At 29.7% G+C, this 21162-nt stretch overlaps 1 protein-coding gene across 1 annotated transcript; it reads left to right on the forward strand.

The window, feature by feature from the left end:
* Positions 1-7907: 7907 nt before the first annotated feature.
* LOC111399904 (oxysterol-binding protein-related protein 3C) lies at positions 7908-15755 on the forward strand. Its single transcript, XM_023027392.1, has 10 exons — positions 7908-8195; positions 10833-10926; positions 11912-12028; positions 12127-12199; positions 12309-12427; positions 12648-12769; positions 12978-13154; positions 13552-13696; positions 14443-14621; positions 15205-15755. Exons 1-10 carry the CDS (start codon positions 8104-8106, stop codon positions 15449-15451), a joined length of 1365 nt encoding a protein of 454 aa, XP_022883160.1. The 5' UTR covers positions 7908-8103; the 3' UTR covers positions 15452-15755.
* Positions 15756-21162: the final 5407 nt, after the last annotated feature.

The following is a 21162-nucleotide window of genomic DNA, read 5'->3' on the forward strand; positions in this document are numbered from 1 at the left end:
CAATATTTTGGATAACAAGTAAATATTAATTTTTGTTATGCTAAATTTCCTTCTATAGTTCTTAAATGACCATCTTCAAGATTTATAATTCTTCCATCATGTAAATTTACAGTTAATGGTAAATCTATTCATTCCCTAAATAAGGATTTAAACATTATCTGTATTCCTGCTAAATAAACATATTAGATCTTTTCACTATGTTTTTACTTATTTTTTATAATAATTTTGATACTGTACTTTTTGTTAAAAGGTTTATCTTATATGTTCCTTGAGTAGTCCTAACATCTATAGTTTTTTCAATCTTATGGTATTCATTTATTACCATTCTTTCTCTTCTCCATATTCTATCTAGAATTTTCCATTTTCCTATTTTCAAATCTAAAGATAACTTTTGTATTTTCTTAAATTTATTATTATCAAAAGTTACTTTTAATCCATAACCTTTTATCCTCTCATATTCTTGGATTTCTATGTTATTATTTTCTATTCCTTCATTTTATCTATTCAAATTCTGATCCATAATCCTCTGAATCTGCCTCACTTATAAATATTTCTTGATTATTATAATGTTCAATATCAGATATTTCACTTAATTCACTTTCTATTTCAAAATAATCCTTTTGTAATATTCTTACTTTTTTCTTTGTGCAATCAGGACTTATATGGCCTATTTCTCCACAATTTCAACACTTACATTGTTTTTTATCTTTCTTATAAGGTTTATTTTTCTGTATATTATTTTTCCTTTTATAATATCTCCTTCCAGGTTTTATGTTTTTTTTAAAGTTTCTGTATTTTTTAAACTTTCTGTTTTTATACTTTCTTTTATTTCTTTTTTCTGAATTACATCCCCATCTTGTAGGTTTTTCCATATCTTCACAACATATTCTAGTTAATTTTCCTGATTTTTTCAATAATTGTCTTTATTGACATATATATGCAAGTCTTTCAAACAAGAATTTTATTCTTGATCCTAATGTTCTGAGTATTCCTATATTTTTTTAAATATATTTTTCAAATTCTATTTTAAAAGATATTCCCCATGAACCTGGTAATTTATTGTAATACATATCTTGATATACTTCTTGATTCTCATTACTATAAAATTAAGTATAATAGTAATCCTTGAATTTACAAGTATATTCTTTAATTTTACACATATCGCAAATTGTTATATTAATTAACTTAACTCTTGCATTATCTTTTTCTCGTATTGTTTCTTTTTCATAATTTCTTAACCAATTTTCTCCTAAAAATTCATCTGCAATATATTCTACTAATCTTTCTATTCCTAGTTTATCCGACTTTATTATTTTTGTTTGTACATTTCTTTTTATTAATAATTTTGTATCACTACTAATTCCTTCCCACCAATTTCTAACATTTCCTTCAAAAGATGCAATTAAAAAATCTATTCTTCTTTCAATATTTTCTCATGTATCATCTTTATTATATAAAAAGAATAATATCATTGAGTCTGCCCATATTATTAAGGCTTTCTTAGTGTCTATTTTGCAATCTAAGTTTAATTTTGTTCTTCCATGGTTAACAGGTTTATCATAATTATTATTTAATTCAAATCCATTATCATATTTATTTCCTTTAGACGGTTGTTTATCTCTTATTTTATCATAAAATTGTCTATATGGTTTATTATACATTGGAGCATAACTTTCATCTGGATCTATTGATTTTTCTTTAGAGGTTCCTACGAAATTAGGTCCTCCTCCAGTATTTATTAAGATTTTGTATTCATCATCTATACTTTTTAAGCTTAAATGATCAGAATTATCTATAAGTAGATTTAATTCTTCAAGCATTTTATTTGTCTTGATTTTCTTTAATTTTTTGTTTACTTAACATTTTTTCTCTAGATTCCTCTTCTTCTAATATTTTAGGTAATATATTTTTTCTAAACTCATCATCCATGCTTCCTGTTTCTATTATTATATTTTCTCTTTCAATATGTTTTTTCCCTATTCTGGTTATTTCTTTTTCTATAAATTTGTTATCTATTATATTATTCTTTTCTTCATTTTCTTTTAATTTTCTAATTTCAAGTTTCAATATATTTATATCATTTCTTGCATCTTTTATTTCATTCTTTATCTCTTGTACATCATGTATTAATGTTCTTATTAGATGTTTTAATTCTTCCATATGTTCTCTAATTGACATTTTCTTTTATCGATTTTTTGATTGACAATAATAAAATGCTATATACTCAGCATTTTTATAATCTCTTATCATTTTATCATATTTTTATTTTATAACTTCAATATTTGTTAGTTCTTTCAATTTTTCATAATACCTTACTTTTTCTTTATACTTTTCTTGTTTTAATTTTAATATTTGTTTTTCTTGAGTTTTTGTTATATCTCCAGGTATTAATAATTTATTTAAAATTTTATTATTTATTAATCTTATTCTTCTTAACTTTCTTTCTAAAATATTTTTAGTTTCTTCCATTATATTTTTATGATGATTCAAATATTTCTCTATGGTGTAATTCATTTTCAAATACTTCGATAATTATTTCATATGTACGTCTATCTTTGATAAATCCTACAATTAATTTATGTAATATTTGTTCATTTATTTCTCTAGGTAAATTCCTAGTTACATATAATGTTATTATTTTTAATTTATTAGGGATAGCGTTGAAAAATATATAACATCTTTTTTCTTCAATACATTGATAATAATTATTTATTTTTATGATTTCCATAATAAAATATTCTTTTTGCATATTACAATGAAATTTATTTCACTATATATATATATATATATATATATATGCTTATATTCTTCAAATAATATCTTTTTAATTATTTTTTCTTTTAGTTCTAAAGGTAGATTTTTAATTACTCTAATAATTTCTAATACTTCTTTTATGTCTTTACTATATGTTCAAATTATATTATCTTCTTCTATATAACCTTTTATATTAGAACTATATTTTACCTGATACCTTAATCTATTTTTATAAGTTTCAATAATTTCTAAAATCATAAACTTTTGAGTCTTTCTTTATCTTTTCAATGATTAATTTTATTTATTTTCAATATTTTTTAGGTAATTTATTTTTATATATTTTCTTATGATCTCTCAAGCTCTGATACCAACGGGATGATGCTACTATGAGCGAACAAAAATCTAATAATCTAATAATCACAAATCTAAAAATCTATTATTCTAATATTCTAAAAATTCTTTTATTTTTGTTTTAGTTAATTTATTTGTTATTAAGCGTATATAAATTCTTAAGGTAACGTTAAAAACTAATTTTTTATATACTTGTGGTAATCTATTTTTTATTGGTCTTCTCATAAATTATTAAGTAATTCTTCAAAATCTAGTAATGTCTGAGAATTTATAATATCAATATCTATTATCATATCTATTTCTGTTCTACAAGGTATATCGTATTTTAAGATATTTTTCTTCCTTTTTTCTAATTTATCTATGATACCTTGTATATCTTTTATGATTATTGATCTTACAATTCCTTTAACAAAATTTTCTAATAAGTTTTCTTTGAAACACTTTAATATTTCTTGTGATACATATAATTATTCTTGATATCCTATCTTATCAATTTCTTTTTCAAACTTAATTTCTTTTTTACTTTTAACAACCTTTTTTATATTATATGGTCCGCTCTTATATTTGGGTTTTTTCATTTTATAATTATTCATTAATAATTTTTTCAAATTTTTAGAAAAATTACTTTTTAATTTTTTAAGGACTTAGATAGAAGATTTTCATTATGAAATATGTTGTTCTTAATATTTGTTTAAGGGTATTTTAGGTAGTTCCAGATGTCTGGAAAAGTCAAGGGCCATTTTGGAAAATGACCTATCTTATTTGGGTCAATTTCATGTATTTCCCGGAATTGGATTAGTGGCTACTTAGCTAACGAGAATTGGATTCCCCCAAGTGAGTTTGTAAATGGGGAAATTGCAGCAATGCGAGATTTGGATTCAAAATCTCAGAAGTTGTATCGATTGATTGTCCCCTTTTTGTTGAAATACCATCATCAGATTGGACACCTGGATTGTGGGAGTCGACCGATGATAGTTCGCGATGGTGGATGTGGTCGGAGGAGGAGTTGTCGACAGTTTTTGAGTTCTCTAGTTGGGGGTTTTGTGGTCATTTCAACGACATATGGTAGATTTAGGGTTGGTGGTTGGAAAGGATGTGTAGAGGGGAATGAAGGGGTTTTCGATGATGTGTGGGGCCGATAGTTTGGGAGTTGGCGCCAACGATGAGAGGCTGTGCCGGCAGTTGGTAATGTTGATGGTTTTATTTCTTTTCTCTTTTTTTTTGTTTTATTTTATTTTGTTTTACTTTATTTACGGTTTTTAAAATTATTTTATGTATAAAATAGCAAAGTAAGCATTTTACCTATTTCAATTTGGTTAAAATTAGTCAAAGTCTATTTTGTTAGTCAACTAACGGTCAAATGGACCCAGTGCTAATTTTTCAAAAGTTAAGAACCTTTGTTGGTATAAGTTGAAGGTTATGATAAAGTTTGCAAAAAAAAAAAAAAAAGATTAGGGATCGTTGGTGCACTTTTTTCCTAAAATTATGGATGCGTGTACAAAAATTATTCAAGAGAATACGTGGTTAAAAATAAATTTAAAAAAATGAAATTTGAAAAATCTGTCCAAAGGTGGACTAAGATTTTGCACGGAAGCCTTCTTATTTAATTTTGTTAATGTTTGGGGGAAATTAAAATTATTTTTTTTAGCATATTTTAATAAAAACTAGTAGTAAGCACGTGCGTTGCAAGTTTTATGTATCGGACAAATGACATGCCTAATATTTTTAAGTACTACTGATGTTTTTGAAAGTAATTGATGTAATTAATATTATTAAAGGAAAAATTAAAATTGTTAAAAAATATGTATATGAATAACACGTTTTACGAGATTATGTATATAATGTGAAAGGTTTAATAAATTGAAATGCAATATTTCATTTGAATAAAAAAAATTTTGTGTTGGAAAAAGTTAGAATTGCATAAATTATATTCAAATAACATACATTTTATGTGCATAAAATAGTTTAGAATTTTGACTTACCAGAATCAAATATGTAAAGTAGGAACAAGAAATGCATGAATATGAATTTGGTCGACGCAAGAGTTTGACTTTTTGTTCTTAAGACAATGATTCTCCGCACTGGTGCTGATGGTCTCCCGACACTCATCTTCCAAGATACAACACCATGTTTCGCAATAGAAGTGCTCCAAATTACGCAGATCAATGAACTTACTTATGTTTTGAACCCCTTTTTATATGAAACTCGACTCCAAATAAATGCAGAACTTTTTAATTGAATGTGCATTAGTATGAAAATGCAAAAATGAAGTGAATTAATGAAAACAAACACATGGGGTCGATGTATAGATATTGAAAAAATTTGTCTCAAAAGACACAACCTATGAGAGAGACACGACTATTGGAATTAGTATCTACATTTGAAGAGACATATCTTTTGGAAAATGATAATTCCAGAAGTCACAATCTTTCATATAGAAAGATGCATTTTTCAACCAAATAATTTTTAGAATATTCCATAATATTCTACATAATTTCCCAATAATTCACGTATTTAAGTTATTTAAATTTGGTTTAATTTTCTATTCACCAAATAACAACTTCCACTTAAATAATTAAGAATTGGTCAAAATCAATTTCACACACAAAATTCCCACACTTTGTACACAATATTTTTTGTCAATATCCTACAACTTTTTCTTCTTTTTATTTTCTATTTTTAATAATTTATCAAGACTTTTGTAGTCTACATTGAAACTCCACAAAAAAAGTGTGAGATATAATTGTCCATAAAATAATACATGTTCAGAAATGGATATTCTAATAGTAAGCATTGCTTGTCCTTAAACTTTATAAATGATAATTACAAGTGTAGATGTATTAAAATTTGTTCTCTCTTAAATTTGAATAAATATGGTATTTTAATAGTAAGCATTGCTTGTCCTTAAACTTTTTAAATGATAATTACAAGTATAGATGCATTGAAAATTGTTCTATCTTAAATTTGAATAAATATCCTTCAACATTTATTTGAGTTAACGAGATGCGCATAAAATTGATTTGTATTTAAATTCTGACAAAAGATAAAAATTAAAATAAAATATGAAACGAAATTACTAAAAAGAACATACGTGAAGGATGAAAAACTAAAATAATCAAATATTGAATTAAACTGACAATAAGTAACATGTCAAAAAATAACTAAATTATATCGCTTATACAAATAAATGGCATAAAGTTGAACTTTTATCCATGCTGCTTTATTTTGAATTACAACTTCAAATACATTATAAAATATTTACTTTAATGTAACAAAGTTCTTATCTGATTTGTTTGAATATAAATATGTCAAATTAAATTTAAAAAGTAAGTATATGTACATGTGAATATTAAAACACAAAAATCGATGTATAATTTATATTCATTAAATATATTCAAAATCATAAAATATAAAAAGTTATACCTTATTTAATTTGTCGAAAGTAGTGATACATTTAGTCTCTTGCTTTAGTTTGCCTAAATTCAAGTGAACATATTTGATTCATTTCAATTTGACTCGTGTATGTATCATTGGAGACATGCATCTCATTTCCAATAATCCTATAAAAGTCAAAAGGAGATAATAATAAAAAATTATAAAAATAATTGGTAAGAACTTAAAATGAAAAGCTAGTTTTCTAAAAATGCTTTGCAAATAGTATAATAACGACAAAAGAAATTATAATTTAAACAAAGTTATTAAGTCAAATTTAAAATCTTTAGTGTTTAATGATGTTATTATTTTTAATAATATTTATATATAACAAAATAAAACTTTTGAAATGCCTACAAAATTTTAAGATATCAAAATATTTAGGTAAACCAGATTTTTTTTTTTTTTTTAACGGTTATGTTTTTATTTTCAATGAAATCTTTTAGGAATGTCTTTTAGCCCCCGTTTGGCCTCTATTAAATTTCATTACATTACATTTTATTTTTTTCTCTTTTATTTTCAACCACACAATCTATCATAAAATAATATTACACTTAAATCGAAAATTTTTCATTCTTTTTCAACTACTCATTTTTCAAAAAAATATTATTCCATTTTTCTCATTTCTAGAAAATGGGGGTCAAACGGGGGCTTAATCTATAATATTAGGTTTTAAAAAATTTAAGTGTATACATAATTTTATTGTTTTTATAAATCTTATATATTAATATTAATTGATTTAATAGTCTATGCCATTTTATGTTAATTATGTATGTGGTATTGTTATAATTTTTATTTTGTTTTTATATAAGTTTTTATTTATCGTATACTAATAATTAGTAATAACAGTTTTTAATGAAAATTATTTGACTTAATTTAAAAGATAAATAATTTTAATTTTAATAATAATTGAATTTAGTTGAAATAAATTTAATTTTAAGGGTACTATTGACCATAAATATAAAAATATAAGGCTAAAATGGAAAAATAAAGACATGAGGATATATTGGATTTAAAGTTAAATATATAATGGTAAGATTGATAATCAAAAGTTTCTTCTCAATCCCCACTTTTAATATATTGTAAATTAATAAAATATGTAGTGAAAAAGTTATGAATTTCATAAAATACATGATAATATTAATTATTGACTTTAACTCAAATTAAGAGTGTTTGATACTTTTTTATGGAAAATGAATTTTGAAATAATAGATTAATGAAGAATATGTGGATAAAAAATAAATTTATTTTATTTACGTATAATATTATTTTAATGAAAAATGATCGATTAAAAAGAAAAAAAAGAAAAGAAAAAAGGTATTTTGATAAATCATCACTTCCGACTTCAAAATCAGTCTCTCTCTCTCTCTCTCTCTCTCTCACACTCACACACACACACACACACACACACACACACAAGAAATAGCTCTAGCATCGATTCATCGATCAAATTCTAGGGTTAACTGGAATATTTTCATGCTCCTGATTCCTATTCTTGAGTTGATAATTCGTTGTTAATATTTTTTTCTCCAATTAGATTAAAGCATTTCATTTATAGCAGAGAAGATGGGGAGTCCGGAGAAGAACCAAAGCGATGGAGGTTTCTTCTCAACCATGACGTCAATGTTCAGCAACGCCATGCATAGATCTGTCAGTGGGTATAAGTTATAACTATTTGTAAGCAAAATTAGGTTTTATAGGATATTAGTTGTCAGATTGATTAGGAAAGTCCAAGTAAAATGCATTTGGGTGTTATCTGCAATAATACTTAGCCGCCATTGGTCTGGTAAAAAATCAGATTTTTTAGTAGATTTTGATAAAAGTTAATGAAATGTGTGTTCAAAAAATTGATAAAAGACGTGGGTCTATAAATTGTATGGTTGAAAACGAGTTTGGGGGAAAATGTGTTATTGCCAAAGAGTGGTTGAGTCAAATGGATTTTGGTAACATTAAAAGTTTTGACTCAGATATAGTACTATATGTTGAATTGAGATTTAGCTGCATCGTTTTCAGATTGTTTTGCAGTTGATGGGTGCTGCTACATGTAGTATGTTGAAATGGTTTTTGTGAATTTAACTTAGGAAAAGATGATTTTCTCACACAAGGATGGGTGATATAGTATGTGATATATTGCTGTGTGCATTTTGTGCATAATAATTGTTCCATTCTTAGAATGCTTAATGCAGGTCTAACAAAAGTCTAGAATGTGATGTTTTTGCTTTAAGGTAAAGAACTGTTGGAAACAGCATCGTGGATAACACTGTAGGACTGCCTCCATACTGTTGAAACTCAGTTATATTTTTTCTTTTTTCTATGCAGTCCTGTAAATAAATCAAGCTGAGACAAGTTTATGGTTGTCGTGATCTGCTTTATTCAGGAAAAGTGGTGGGACGAGGACTCGGATTATGAGGAATCCTAATTAAACTACATTATTTTTCAAGCACAATATAATATTTAAAAAAAAAAAGTCATATAAAAAAAATTCTCAAACTTCAGTGGGGGCCAGTGATCACCTCCCTCCACCACTGTTCAGGAAGGACTTTCAAGCTCTGCTTGGATTTACTGATAATACAAAGAATGCATGTTCATGTCTAGCACTATCCTGGTCTTTGTAGTGACTAGTGAGTAAATATAAACTCAAACCTCATGTTCTTAAATAAGCAAATTGGGGCTCATGGATACAATTATCCATGATATTAGCAACTAAAATAATCATATTACCAAGCACAAAATAATATTTAAAAAAAAAAAGTCATATAAAAAAAATTCTCAAACTTCAGTGGGGGCCAGTGATCACCTCCCTCCACCACTGTTCAGGAAGGACTTTCAAGCTCTGCTTGGATTTACTGATAATACAAAGAATGCATGTTCATGTCTAGCACTATCCTGGTCTTTGTAGTGACTAGTGAGTAAATATAAACTCAAACCTCATGTTCTTAAATAAGCAAATTGGGGCTCATGGATACAATTATCCATGATATTAGCAACTAAAATAATCATATTACCAAGAGGTAATGACTTCTAAAATAAGACTTAATATAAAATAATGCTCAGTCTCCGTATTTTCCTTTACTATTTTGAGGAAAAAATATTAATAAAAGAAGTTCTATACAATCCATATGAGCTATTCATGAATGGCTTGGTTCATCTGCAATCCTGGATGTGTTACATCATGATTGTAAGATTGAGCGAAATTCTATGAAGATTGTAGAGTATAGGGATTAGGAGGAATCATTGGTGGCACTCTTAGCTAGACTGTTCATCAGAACAGTGTTATGCCACTTTATATAAACTTCTTATGAGAGAATGAATTTTTATCCTTTTTATATGTATTTAGGGTGAATTACATTTACTCCTGTACAACTATACCCCCGTCTAAAACTTTTCCTTCTAGTGTCGGAGTTGGAGGTTTTCACTTCTCCCCCTTGACAAACAGTTGAAGTGTTGAACATAACAAAAGATTGATCTATTAATATCATAATTTTTGAATTGGATTGTCGGTTAAAATGTGCATTAAGTCTCAAGTCCAACAGGAGAAAGTGTTGCACAAAGTAGAGTTCAAAAAGAAATATCTGAAATCTAACAACACGAGACAAAGCAAAATGTTACTCTTTCTCAAATTTATGTCATACACGCAATAGGCGTTTGTTCTACCACTTCATTTTTCTTTAGGCCTGAGCACCTTTATATATAATTTAGCTAAGAGGGATGAGAAAACGGGTTGATGTTTTTCCTAAAACTCATCAATGGATAATTTCTCAAATATAATAAATACAAGTTTGTTTATAGTAATAGCAGGCTTCCAAGAAATGACCTGGTTTCCCAGCATTTTATTGAGTAACTAACTTTATCTTTAAATGAGTGGTTGAGCACAAAACATTTGGTTTGGGTTTCTAAAAGTAATTTCCTATTTTATATGGTATTTAAAATATATGACTTTGTATTTGCCTTTTCAGGATATTCCTTTTAAACGGCCTTATTTTATGCCATTTTCCTTTTTTTTTTTTTTTTTTTTTTTTTATTATTATCAATGATCGCTTACTTTATTGTGTCATCTAATTATGTTCTCCTCTGTACTTAACTCTTACTGTATGTTGACGGGAAATTATTTTTTGCCTATTAAATGCTTGGTTTTGGTTAAATTTCCATTCTATCTAATAAATTTCTAAGACAGCTATTATTGAGTTCACTTCAATATAGATAATCAGTGACATTGTTTTGTCCTCTTGTATATATAGTGATGTCACGTGTCAACTTTTTTAACAAATATATATACTTTGCTTCCCTACCTCTAGATTGCTTGGTTACGAAGGTGTTGAAGTTATAAATCCAGAAGGAGGTAAAGAAGATGCTGTAGAGGAAGCCCAGAGAGGAAGATGGAAGCAGGAGGTATATTATAGTGCTATCATGTGCCTCTTTTTTTTTGGCAATGTATTTTCTTCAAAATAATGCCATACATATACTGATAGAAAAGGAAGTGTTTATGATAGAAATTCAGTTATAGAACTTATTGAAAAGGTAAGACAGCTCAGAACCTTTGATTTCTTAGATAAATTGAAAAAGATTACGAGGGTGTTTGGGAGTGATTTTTCACCCAAAAAAATTGATTTTTTTATCGTTATTTCACTATTCCAGCGATAAATTTTGACTTCTTCTCTCATATGTGGCCCCACTTTTCTCCTAACGATTTTCAAAACCTCTCCCAAACGGGGCCTAATATATTTTTATAATGAGATTCACATTTTGTGGTGGTGAAGTTTTCTGAATGTTGATAAAAAATGCCTCTCTGAAAAATTTGGTTGAAGTTTTAGTTTGTCTAGTTTGTTATACATGAAGTACAAAAGTGATAAATCATCAATTGGTGCACGTTTTCTTGGTCCTTGGCCAGTAATTGTCGATTCAATGGTACTAGAAAATGCAGATTGATTTTTTATTAACAAGTTCGGGAATGACACATTTACTGGACAATAATATCCCTAAAAGTATTCAGTATATAAAATGATGGAGTGTCCCTGTGAAATATTTGGATAAAGCAGGAAAAACACCTAGATATCTGGGAATAGACCAGTTATGTTGCAATGAAATAATATAAATTTGTATAGACAGGAAGCACTTGTTAGGTGAGGAGGGAACAGAAAGGAAAAGAGAATGTCATGTTGAAAACATTCTTTCTTGTCCTCGCTGTACTCTTTCAATGCCACGCCTTCCCTTCTGGCTGGAATGCAAGTTTATTGCACAATAACATTATATTAGCTTCATATTGTTTGAGTTCACTTGTTCTATGCATGGTTGATCACCCTTTTATGTTTTAAATTAACTTAAGTTGATTGTTGCATATAAATATGTAAAACGAGAATCTATTTGTTTTTCAAAGGATCGAGACAGCTACTGGAAGATAATGCAAAAATATATTGGTTCTGATGTTACATCCATGGTGACACTTCCTGTTCTCATATTTGAGCCAATGACAATGGTTCAAAAAGTGGCGGAGGTTTGTGATATCTTCTTTGCATACTGTTTCTGCTAGTATAATGTTAGGCTGTTTACACCATACCTCTAATAATGTTAATTATGCAATCTTCATGGCAGTTAATGGAATATTCTCACCTTTTAGATCAAGCAGATGAATGCGAGGACCCATACTTGCGGTTGGTGTATGCATGTAAGTATTTCCTGAATTAATTAAACACGAGATCTTTTTGATAATATAAAATTTTGAGGGAAGTGATATGATGCACTAAGGGAGTTTTTATTTTTATTTTTTGATATAGCATCATGGGCAATATCTGTTTACCATGCATTCCAACGTACCTGGAAGCCTTTCAATCCAATTCTTGGAGAGACTTATGAAATGTTTAACCATGGTGGGATTACATTAGTTGTGGAACAGGTGAATCAATTGCTTATTGGAATTTGGTTTTCTGCTTTGCTTTACCCTACTTATTTTATCCCTTGTTCTGTATCCTGATACATATCAAGAATTCTTTTACCTGAACTAAAACCAAGTAATATGGGAGCAGAAGATTGAACTTCTCTTGAGGACTCACAGAAAATTTTATCTATAAAGGACTTCACTTCCAAAGATTTTATAGGTTTGATGCATTTTGCAGGTGAGCCATCATCCTCCTATGAGTGCCGGACATGCTGAAAATGAGCATTTTACTTATGATGTGACTTCTAAGTTGAAAACGAAATTCTTAGGGAACTCTCTTGACATCTATCCTGTTGGAAGGTATATTTTGGTGTGAAGGTTTTTTTGGTTGATCTTGACTATTACTTTTCTCATACCATGTTTTCTGAGCTGATTAGTGGCTTTAAGCCATTCCAATTCAAATGTACCGTCTTAATTGATTCAACTTTTTTCAATATTGTGATCTTGCTTATTTGTCTATTACTTTTTATAAACAGAATTACAGTCTAGTTATGCATTCTTGACACAGGACTCGCGTGACTCTTAAAAGCGATGGTGTTGTCCTGGATTTGGTTCCACCTCTTACTAAGGTTAATAATTTGATTTTTGGACGAACTTGGGTGGATTCACCAGGAGAAATGGTCCTGACAAATTTAACTACTGGAGATAAAGTTGTTCTCTATTTTCAACCTTGCGGTTGGTTTGGGTATGTTGGTTCTCATTTCATCTTTCATTTTCTCAACCTTAGCTGTACTTCTATATATTGAAATCGCTATGATTGTATGAAATAATTGCCACTTTCTTTTCATGTAAGCTTGGTTGGTTAAAAAATCCTTAATTGATCTTTCTTTGCTTTCGCTTTGTACTCATTTTGAAAAGGTATTGCAGAACTTAGCATTGGAGATACACGGTGGTAGTTTCTTCTATCAGAGTATTAAGAGACCAAATAGTTTCAATTTGACTGTTGAGGTTTTGGTTCCTGCTACTTAATTTTAACCTCTAATGATGCAAATTGCAATACTAAGGAGATCTTTATTTTCATCACACAGAGGCAATGCCCCTCCCAGCTGCTTTTGATGTCTAATATATCCTTTTGATTGCAGAGCTAATAGATATGAGGTAGATGGATATGTCTATAATGCTCAAGAGGAACCCAAAATATTGATGACTGGAAAATGGAATGAGTCAATGAGCTATCAACTGTGTGATTTGGAAGGGGAACCTCTCGCTGGCACAGAACTGAAAGAGGTTTTATTTTGTAAACCTTCTGATATGCTTTTTATTGTAATGCGAAACTATATCATGTGTATGTTGCATTAATTATTCCGTCTCACTATGGAATCATGACACATCTTTCACCTTTTTTACGCTATACCAAACTATTTCTCACTATGGAATCATGACACATCTTTCACCTTTTTTACGCTATACCAAACTATTTCCTGTATGTTGATGGATTAACTATTCTGTCATGATATAGAATCACGACTCATATATTTGCAGTGATTTAAAAATTTAGATCATTGAATTGGGGTTTGGAGAATGCTAAATGATATCTTTCTTGTATGCTCTCTCAATGATTTCTTTCTGTATAGCTTTATTTATTGGACCTTAATGGGGGGAAACTTTGTGGCCCGAAATTTTAGTAGCACTCAAACATTATTCTGGGGGGTCGGGTTTTTTTCCGATTACACTCCTGTTGAGTCTTCTAATAGCACTATTCTGGGTTCTGTTTCCTTATGATCTTAAGCTTTTATCAATATCATATTTCTTTGCTTTATCTTTATGCGTTTCATGGATTTTGCCCAAGGCAAATTGAACAGTGTTATAGATTGCTTATTACTTTCTTCTTTCTAATTTTTATTATTTTTGAATTTTTACTTGCAAAAGATACTAAACAGTAAAGGTTTTTTATAGCATTTTTGTTTTATGGTTGTTAATTCTGGTTTAGTGGCGTTGGATGGAAACATGAGTGACTCGGAATGATTATGCAGGTTTGGCATCTTGCAGAAACTCCAGAAAATGACAAATTCCAGTATACTTACTTTGCACATAAAATAAATAGTTTTGACACTGCTCCAAAGAAGTTGTTAGCATCGGATTCTCGGCTGCGTCCTGATAGATTGGCACTAGAGAAAGGTGAACTCTCCAAAGCTGGTGCTGAAAAAAGCAGGTCTCTCTCTCTCTCTCTCTCTCTCTCTCTGTGCACGCACATGTTGTGTGTGTGCACATGCACACTTGATCCTACACTTGAGAATTGAGATAGTATGAACAGTTGGCAGACACTACATATCATTTCAACGAATGCTATTAAATTGTCTAGGCAAGTTTGCAATCCTGTCAAATGTGTTATCAACTCATTGATTTTCGGAAATTGAAGCATTAGAGATCCTATGAGCAACTGCTGACTCGCAGCTCCATAATGTCATTTCCCATTTGTGCCATCTTGGTGCCTGCTCGACTTTTTTCTATAATGATGCATACCTGCTCATGTTTTTGTAACCCTGCTTACCAAAATAAGTTAATAGATAAATATTCGAAGTTTTGCAACAATTAACTGGTTGTTTATGATGTAATTAATTGGAATTGTTGGTCTTTAAATAGTCGATAAGTGGAAAAGTGTTTCCTAGGTTCCCTTAGGTATATCATAGACAATATGAGTGGTTTTAAGCAAGAAAGTCGATGTACTACAATCTCTTTTAGGTATTTTTGTTATTCTAATGCCTTTACACTGTACTGTTTTCTTATGTTTCTAGTTTGGAGGAGAGGCAGAGAGCTGAAAAGAGAAATCGAGAAGAAAAGGGCGATCAGTTTACACCAAAGTGGTTTGATATAACTGATGAAATTACACCAACACCATGGGGAGATTTGGAAGTATTCCGTTATAATGGGAAGTACACTGACCATCGAACTGCTATTGATTCATCAGACGCCATTGCCATTGATTTAAAGGACGTCCAGTCTATGGAATTTAATCCATGGCAGTATGGCAACTTATCTTAGGAATGAGAGCATCCTAAATTTGTTGGAAATTGCTTTTTGTACAGCGCTATATGTGTATAGCACTGTCACAAACGTGGGGCCCCGGGAATATCTTAATTGGGGGTCTCACCTCTTGTATGTGAAAGGACTGTCAATCATATTGTCAAAATTGTTGTGCTTGTAGTAAGACTCAAATTTGTTCGGTTGATGGACGAGTTTTCGGTGTGTGCATTGTATATTTATCGAAATTTTGCTTAATAGTTTATATTAGCTTGCACTTTCTACTTTATAAATTTATTGTCTTAATTGCAACTTTTAGCGTAAATGAATGGACGCTTTGGACTATTGATGCATTGTGGATGAGAACAAAATTTATTTTTCCCACTATTGAAATTTTAATCATTTAAATATTTTCTGATATTTTATGTATTCTACTTGTGCAATAATTGATACAGCCGCCTAACCAATGACCACTCTGCGTCGGGGTTATCTTATCATTAATTGAAGTTGACGAAAAAGAGAGGTAACTACTAACAGATCAACTTGCAGTCGAATCTGCCCCCAGGGGCATGGCGTAGTAGTAAAGCAAGGGGATTCTATACGGAGCATCGCAAGTTCGAATACTCGCGGTAGTTAGAAGACAACATTTATGTTGAAAGGCAGTTGTCCTGTGGAGGCAAAGTTATGGTGCGCTTTGTCGTCCCTCCAGGGATCCTATCCGCACATCGTAAAAGGAGGTTTATATGGAAGAGAATCGCATCCCGAATGTTTGTCCCAAGTGTGTATAAGCTATGATTGCATTCGAATTTACCTGGGTAGCAAATTAGGAGGGAAGGTCGTCACTCCTCAGGATTAGCCAGACGAAGTTTGGACATTTGAGTTAAAAAAAAAAAAAAAAAACCTTGGGGTCGAATCCCACCAATTCATTTGGAAAATCGACTTATTTTTCCGTTATATATGCATAATTGCTACTTAATGATGTAGCCCATGATTGTCTTCCATTGAATTAAAATTCCTTCTTTTAAACAAAAAAAAAAAAAAAAAAAGAATAAAAATTCATTCCAACCACACATTTATACAATAACATAGGTTGTACATAGACAAAAAAAAAATTCTTATTTTTTAACTGCACATTCCTCAAAAAAAAAAAAAAATCACTACTTCAATATCATTTTTCGAAAAAAAAAAAATATATATATATTTTTAATGGAAGACAAAAAAGACACATAATTGTTCTAAATTTTCTTTAAATTGTCACAGGGTCCATGCATGTTTACTTTTTTTTGTTAAAATTGTTACACGTCTCGTTTTAAGTGTACATGTTTTTAGAAGCATCATGCAATTATAATGAAATGTTTAATACTAATTTGTTCATTTTTAAAGGTTAACTGATCCTCTAGAGCCTATCCAAAGGTTCAGGTTGGATTGTAGGAAGTGGTTGATTGTTTGTGTTTCTATGCCATTTTATGGAGATATTGAGAAATAGACAATTTTCTTATATAATAATTTTTTTCATAATGAGAATTGATATTTATTTCATTTTATTTAATTGGTCTTGTTATAGGGTAAGAAGATGGATAGAAATGTTTTGTTTTTTTTAAAAATCTAATCACTCTTTTGATTTCGGCAAAAAATTTGCATAAACATAACTCTTTCAAACAATTATTCGGAATTCTTAGAGTCACCCGTAAGGCTTGTGGAAAAAAATTATTGTCGGACTTATGCTACACGAATATAAGCCACACGATGGAAATGGGAAGTGTGGGATGTAGAAAATCACGCCATGAGAATCAACTTCCTAATGGGCCAATAAGTTAAAAGTCTCGTGCTTCAGTTTTCCCTCAAGATTATTTACACCCTCTGGTCTTTACGTATATAAAATTAAACATAGTTTATGTGCATACATGTTAGGGTTGGCAATGTGCCGAACTAGCTTGGCCGTTAGACACCAAAGCTCGGCTCGTGTCCACGAAGAAAGCTCGATTCAACCTTTTTGTGGATGAGACCGAGACGACCTAGAAGTGGTGTCATTTTTTTACAAGAAATTATTAAAATAAGTCAAAAAAGAGTTGATCCTCGAGCTCAAGACAAACTAGCTCATGAAAAAAAAAGTTGAGCTCGACTTGATCGATGATTTACTGAATACAAGCCAAAGCAATTCATGTTCGGCAAATGTTTATAATTTATTAAAAAAAATCAAATCACTTTGAGTAATGCTATTTAATGCTATTGGGGTTGCAACTTCAGTTTAAATGATGTTAATTTGACATTAAATTATAAGGAGTGTTTGCACTACTTTGTGACTAGGAGTGTTTGCAACTACGTTCAAGCCCGTTTACTCAAGAATGAAAGGCATTTCACAAGCTTCAATTCCTCGTAGCTTTAGCTTGAAAAGAAAACTATAGTAACCTTGGATAAAACTATTCTAGGTCTATTTCAATTGCTTTAATTTGACTTCCTCTCACATAGTCATATTCACTGTAGAAATCGTTCGTAGTAGTCATTGTCCCGCCTTTAAATGAGAAAACCTTCTTTTACATCCCTTATGTAAATCAATAGGAAATGCTACAACCTTCTTCTAATGATGGACGACTCCAACAGCTCAATCCTATTTCAAAAAAGAAGCAAATAATGGAAGTTTTGATCGATAGAGATAGGCACGAATGAAGCATCAAGAACAGAATATCAAAGACTTACTCACTTGAAAATCCACACTTTTCCAAACCTAGAAACGGACGGAATTCTAGGAACTTATGGGATTCGGGTGGTCCAGGGAGACCACCACGGCTCCTCTCTTCTCGAGAATCCATACATATTCATATTTCTCTTTATCGAGAAATCGAAGAAGTACAGGGATTTTCTTAGGCCATGGATAGTTCAATATACTCATCGACGCCTAATCATGAAATGTGGATCATCCCAGGCATAATGGCATAATGCATACTCAACATGCATAAAATCTCATTATAATTTAGAGATTAGATAAAAAAAAAAGTTTAATTACACATTTAGGAGGTGTTTAAGCCACAATATTTTGGCAATAATGCATTCTTGAATAGTGTACTGATGGAAAATGTGTGATTAAAAAATAAGGAAAAGTTTTTGATTTGATTGTAATATTATTTTATTGAAAAATGTGTGGTTGAAATGATGTCAAATTACTGTTTAAGAATGCATTTTTTTTAAAATAATGTGGCTCAAACATGCCCTTAATATGATCTACGACTTTTGCAAACTTATCAGCAACTCATTTCTATTAATTTATAAATTCAATAACTTATAAATCCCCCCCCCCCCCCCCCCCCCAACAAACAAAAAAAAAAAAAAACAAAACAAAACAAAAGAAGTTAAACCTTTGTCTAAATTAAGGGACTTCGTTTACGACATAAGTATGAAGAAACAATGAATTTAGCTCCCATATGAGCTCCATTAAGTTAATAATACATTTTTTCGCTCTCTTCTATTTAATCACACATTTTTTGATAAAATAATATTACACATTAAAAAAAAAATTCTTTCTTCTTCAATCACACACTCTCAAAAAAAATACTATTTCAAAAATTATAACATCAAATAATGAGGGTCAAACATGGACTTAATATCATCCCAAACAGGATGCAAGAATGTAACTCCAAATAAACGAATTTTATACCTTGTTTGAGCCCCATTTTAGGGGAGAGAATGAATTTTTGAATAGTATATTGATGAGAAATGTGTGGTTAAAAAGTAAGGAAAAGTTTTGAATTTCCTTATAATATTATTTTATTGAAAAATGTGTCGTTAAATGATGTTAAAATACTGTAGAAAAATACATTTCTTTCAAAAGAATGGAGCTCAAACAAAGATTTAACGTCTATTTTGAATTAGGGACTTCAAAAATTAACTCATACAAATCAAATTTTGATCTAATTAAAGGTATTTTATTCACAGATCAGATATCCAAAATTTTGATTGAAATGTATTTTTAAGTTGAAATGAATAATAGTAGACAGGATTTAAAATGAGTAAAGAAATTGACAACTCTTATCAATCGATTTGTTAATGTTACCGTACAAAAAGGGACGTTTAAAAGTTGACCTCAATCTCTGTATTATTGTCTATATATATGAGAGATGCTTCAAATCCTGAATTAAAAACCCGGGATTGGCTATTCATGGGGCTTGCCCCATTCAAAGTCAGGGGCTGAAATTTGCCACCTCAGCCCCGGGATTTAATCCCGGGTTCTGCAGCTTTATATATATATGCCATGTTTGATCCATATTATTTGAAAAATGTATTTTTAAACAGTAATTTGATATCATTTTAACCATATATTTTTCAATAAAATAATATTAAACTCAAATCTAAAAATTTTCCTTATTTTTTAATTACAAATTTATGATCAATATACTATTTAAAAAAATATTTTTTCCATAATAATGTGGCTCAAAGGAGGGCATATGGTGTCAACTGTACGACAAAATAGAAACTTTTTAACCTTGGACTCTAACGCAGTTACTAACTCCACTGTCCACATGCCCTGTAGCATCATTTCCGTCACTTCCGTTTATTTTTGAGATGATGCAAGAAGTAAATGGTCCAAGTCCAGTAGGGGTGAGAAAAATTTTGGTGGGACAGTCGCAGTGTCCTACTTGGTGTCACCGTCAAATGGGGAATCATCACCTCATCGAGTGGTTCACTCTCACATAATGAGATGATGCCACCTTACCGAAGTTTTTGTTCGAGTAGGGGGTCATACTAATGGCACATGGGACAAAGCTTTTATCCGACGTGGCAAGATATTGAAGTGCGTAGACGAAATATTTTTAATTTGTTGTAATATCTGAAAATAATAACACAATTATCACGGGAGTTCAAAATGAAATTACGAGACTACCGTTTTTGGGTGTGACTTGAATGGGATCTAGTAGCATCTTTATGGAGATTAAAATTAAATTTTTAGTAAATTTTGATAAAAATTGATAAAATATATGGTTGAAAAATTGTACCCTATAAAAAATGTGATTAAAATTAATTGAAGCATTTGACTTAAATTAAAATTCAAATTTTAATCCCTAATAAAAAAGGGACTTAATCTTATTCTTTCCATATAAAAAAAATAATTATTCCTATTAATTTCTTTACTAACAATGAAAATGGGACATGCTTGTTACGATCGATTTGATAGTATTATACTAAATAATCGATTTGATGGTAATATACTAAACAATAAAGAAAGTTTACACATTCACAGCAAAATAGCAATTTATTTATTTTTAATCCATACTTGTTATTCGTTCATGTCCAAACTTATACTAACCTTTTTAAGATGCAATGCGCATTTGATATGTTGCAGTAAGTTCGAGTTTGATCTTCATTTTTCTCAAATTCATTTTTAATTAGATATTTTACAGGATTAACATATTTTATCAATTTTTCAATCACACATTTCATTAAATTTTATTAAAATTTAATTTTTAACTAAACTAAATAGATGTTAAATATAAAGATCATGCTAGATGTACCTAATTTTTTTTACCTAATACTTTACATACACTCACAATAGGGGTGTGGGGACCACATGTTGAAATTATTTTATTCACGCGGGGTACATGTGCTTGTGAGAGTAGGTAAACTATTTGGTAAACTAAATTATTTACACTTAGAATTATCCTAAATATAATTAAATAGAAAATAATGTTTTTTCATTAATATTATTTGATGCTTGCTAATAGAACATTGAACATTCCGAT

Source organism: Olea europaea, chromosome 1 (genome assembly GCF_002742605.1).
Source record: "Olea europaea var. sylvestris chromosome 1, O_europaea_v1, whole genome shotgun sequence".
Taxonomy (NCBI): Eukaryota; Viridiplantae; Streptophyta; class Magnoliopsida; order Lamiales; family Oleaceae; genus Olea; species Olea europaea.

Coding starts and splice junctions, on each gene's coding strand:
- LOC111399904 (XM_023027392.1), top strand. CDS start 8,104: ATGGGGAGTCCGGAGAAGAACCAAAGCGATGGAGGTTTCTTCTCAACC. Junction 12,029..12,126: donor TGGTTCAAAAAGTGGCGGAG/GTTTGTGATATC, acceptor TCTTCATGGCAG/TTAATGGAATATTCTCACCT. Junction 13,155..13,551: donor CAACCTTGCGGTTGGTTTGG/GTATGTTGGTTC, acceptor TTTTGATTGCAG/AGCTAATAGATATGAGGTAG.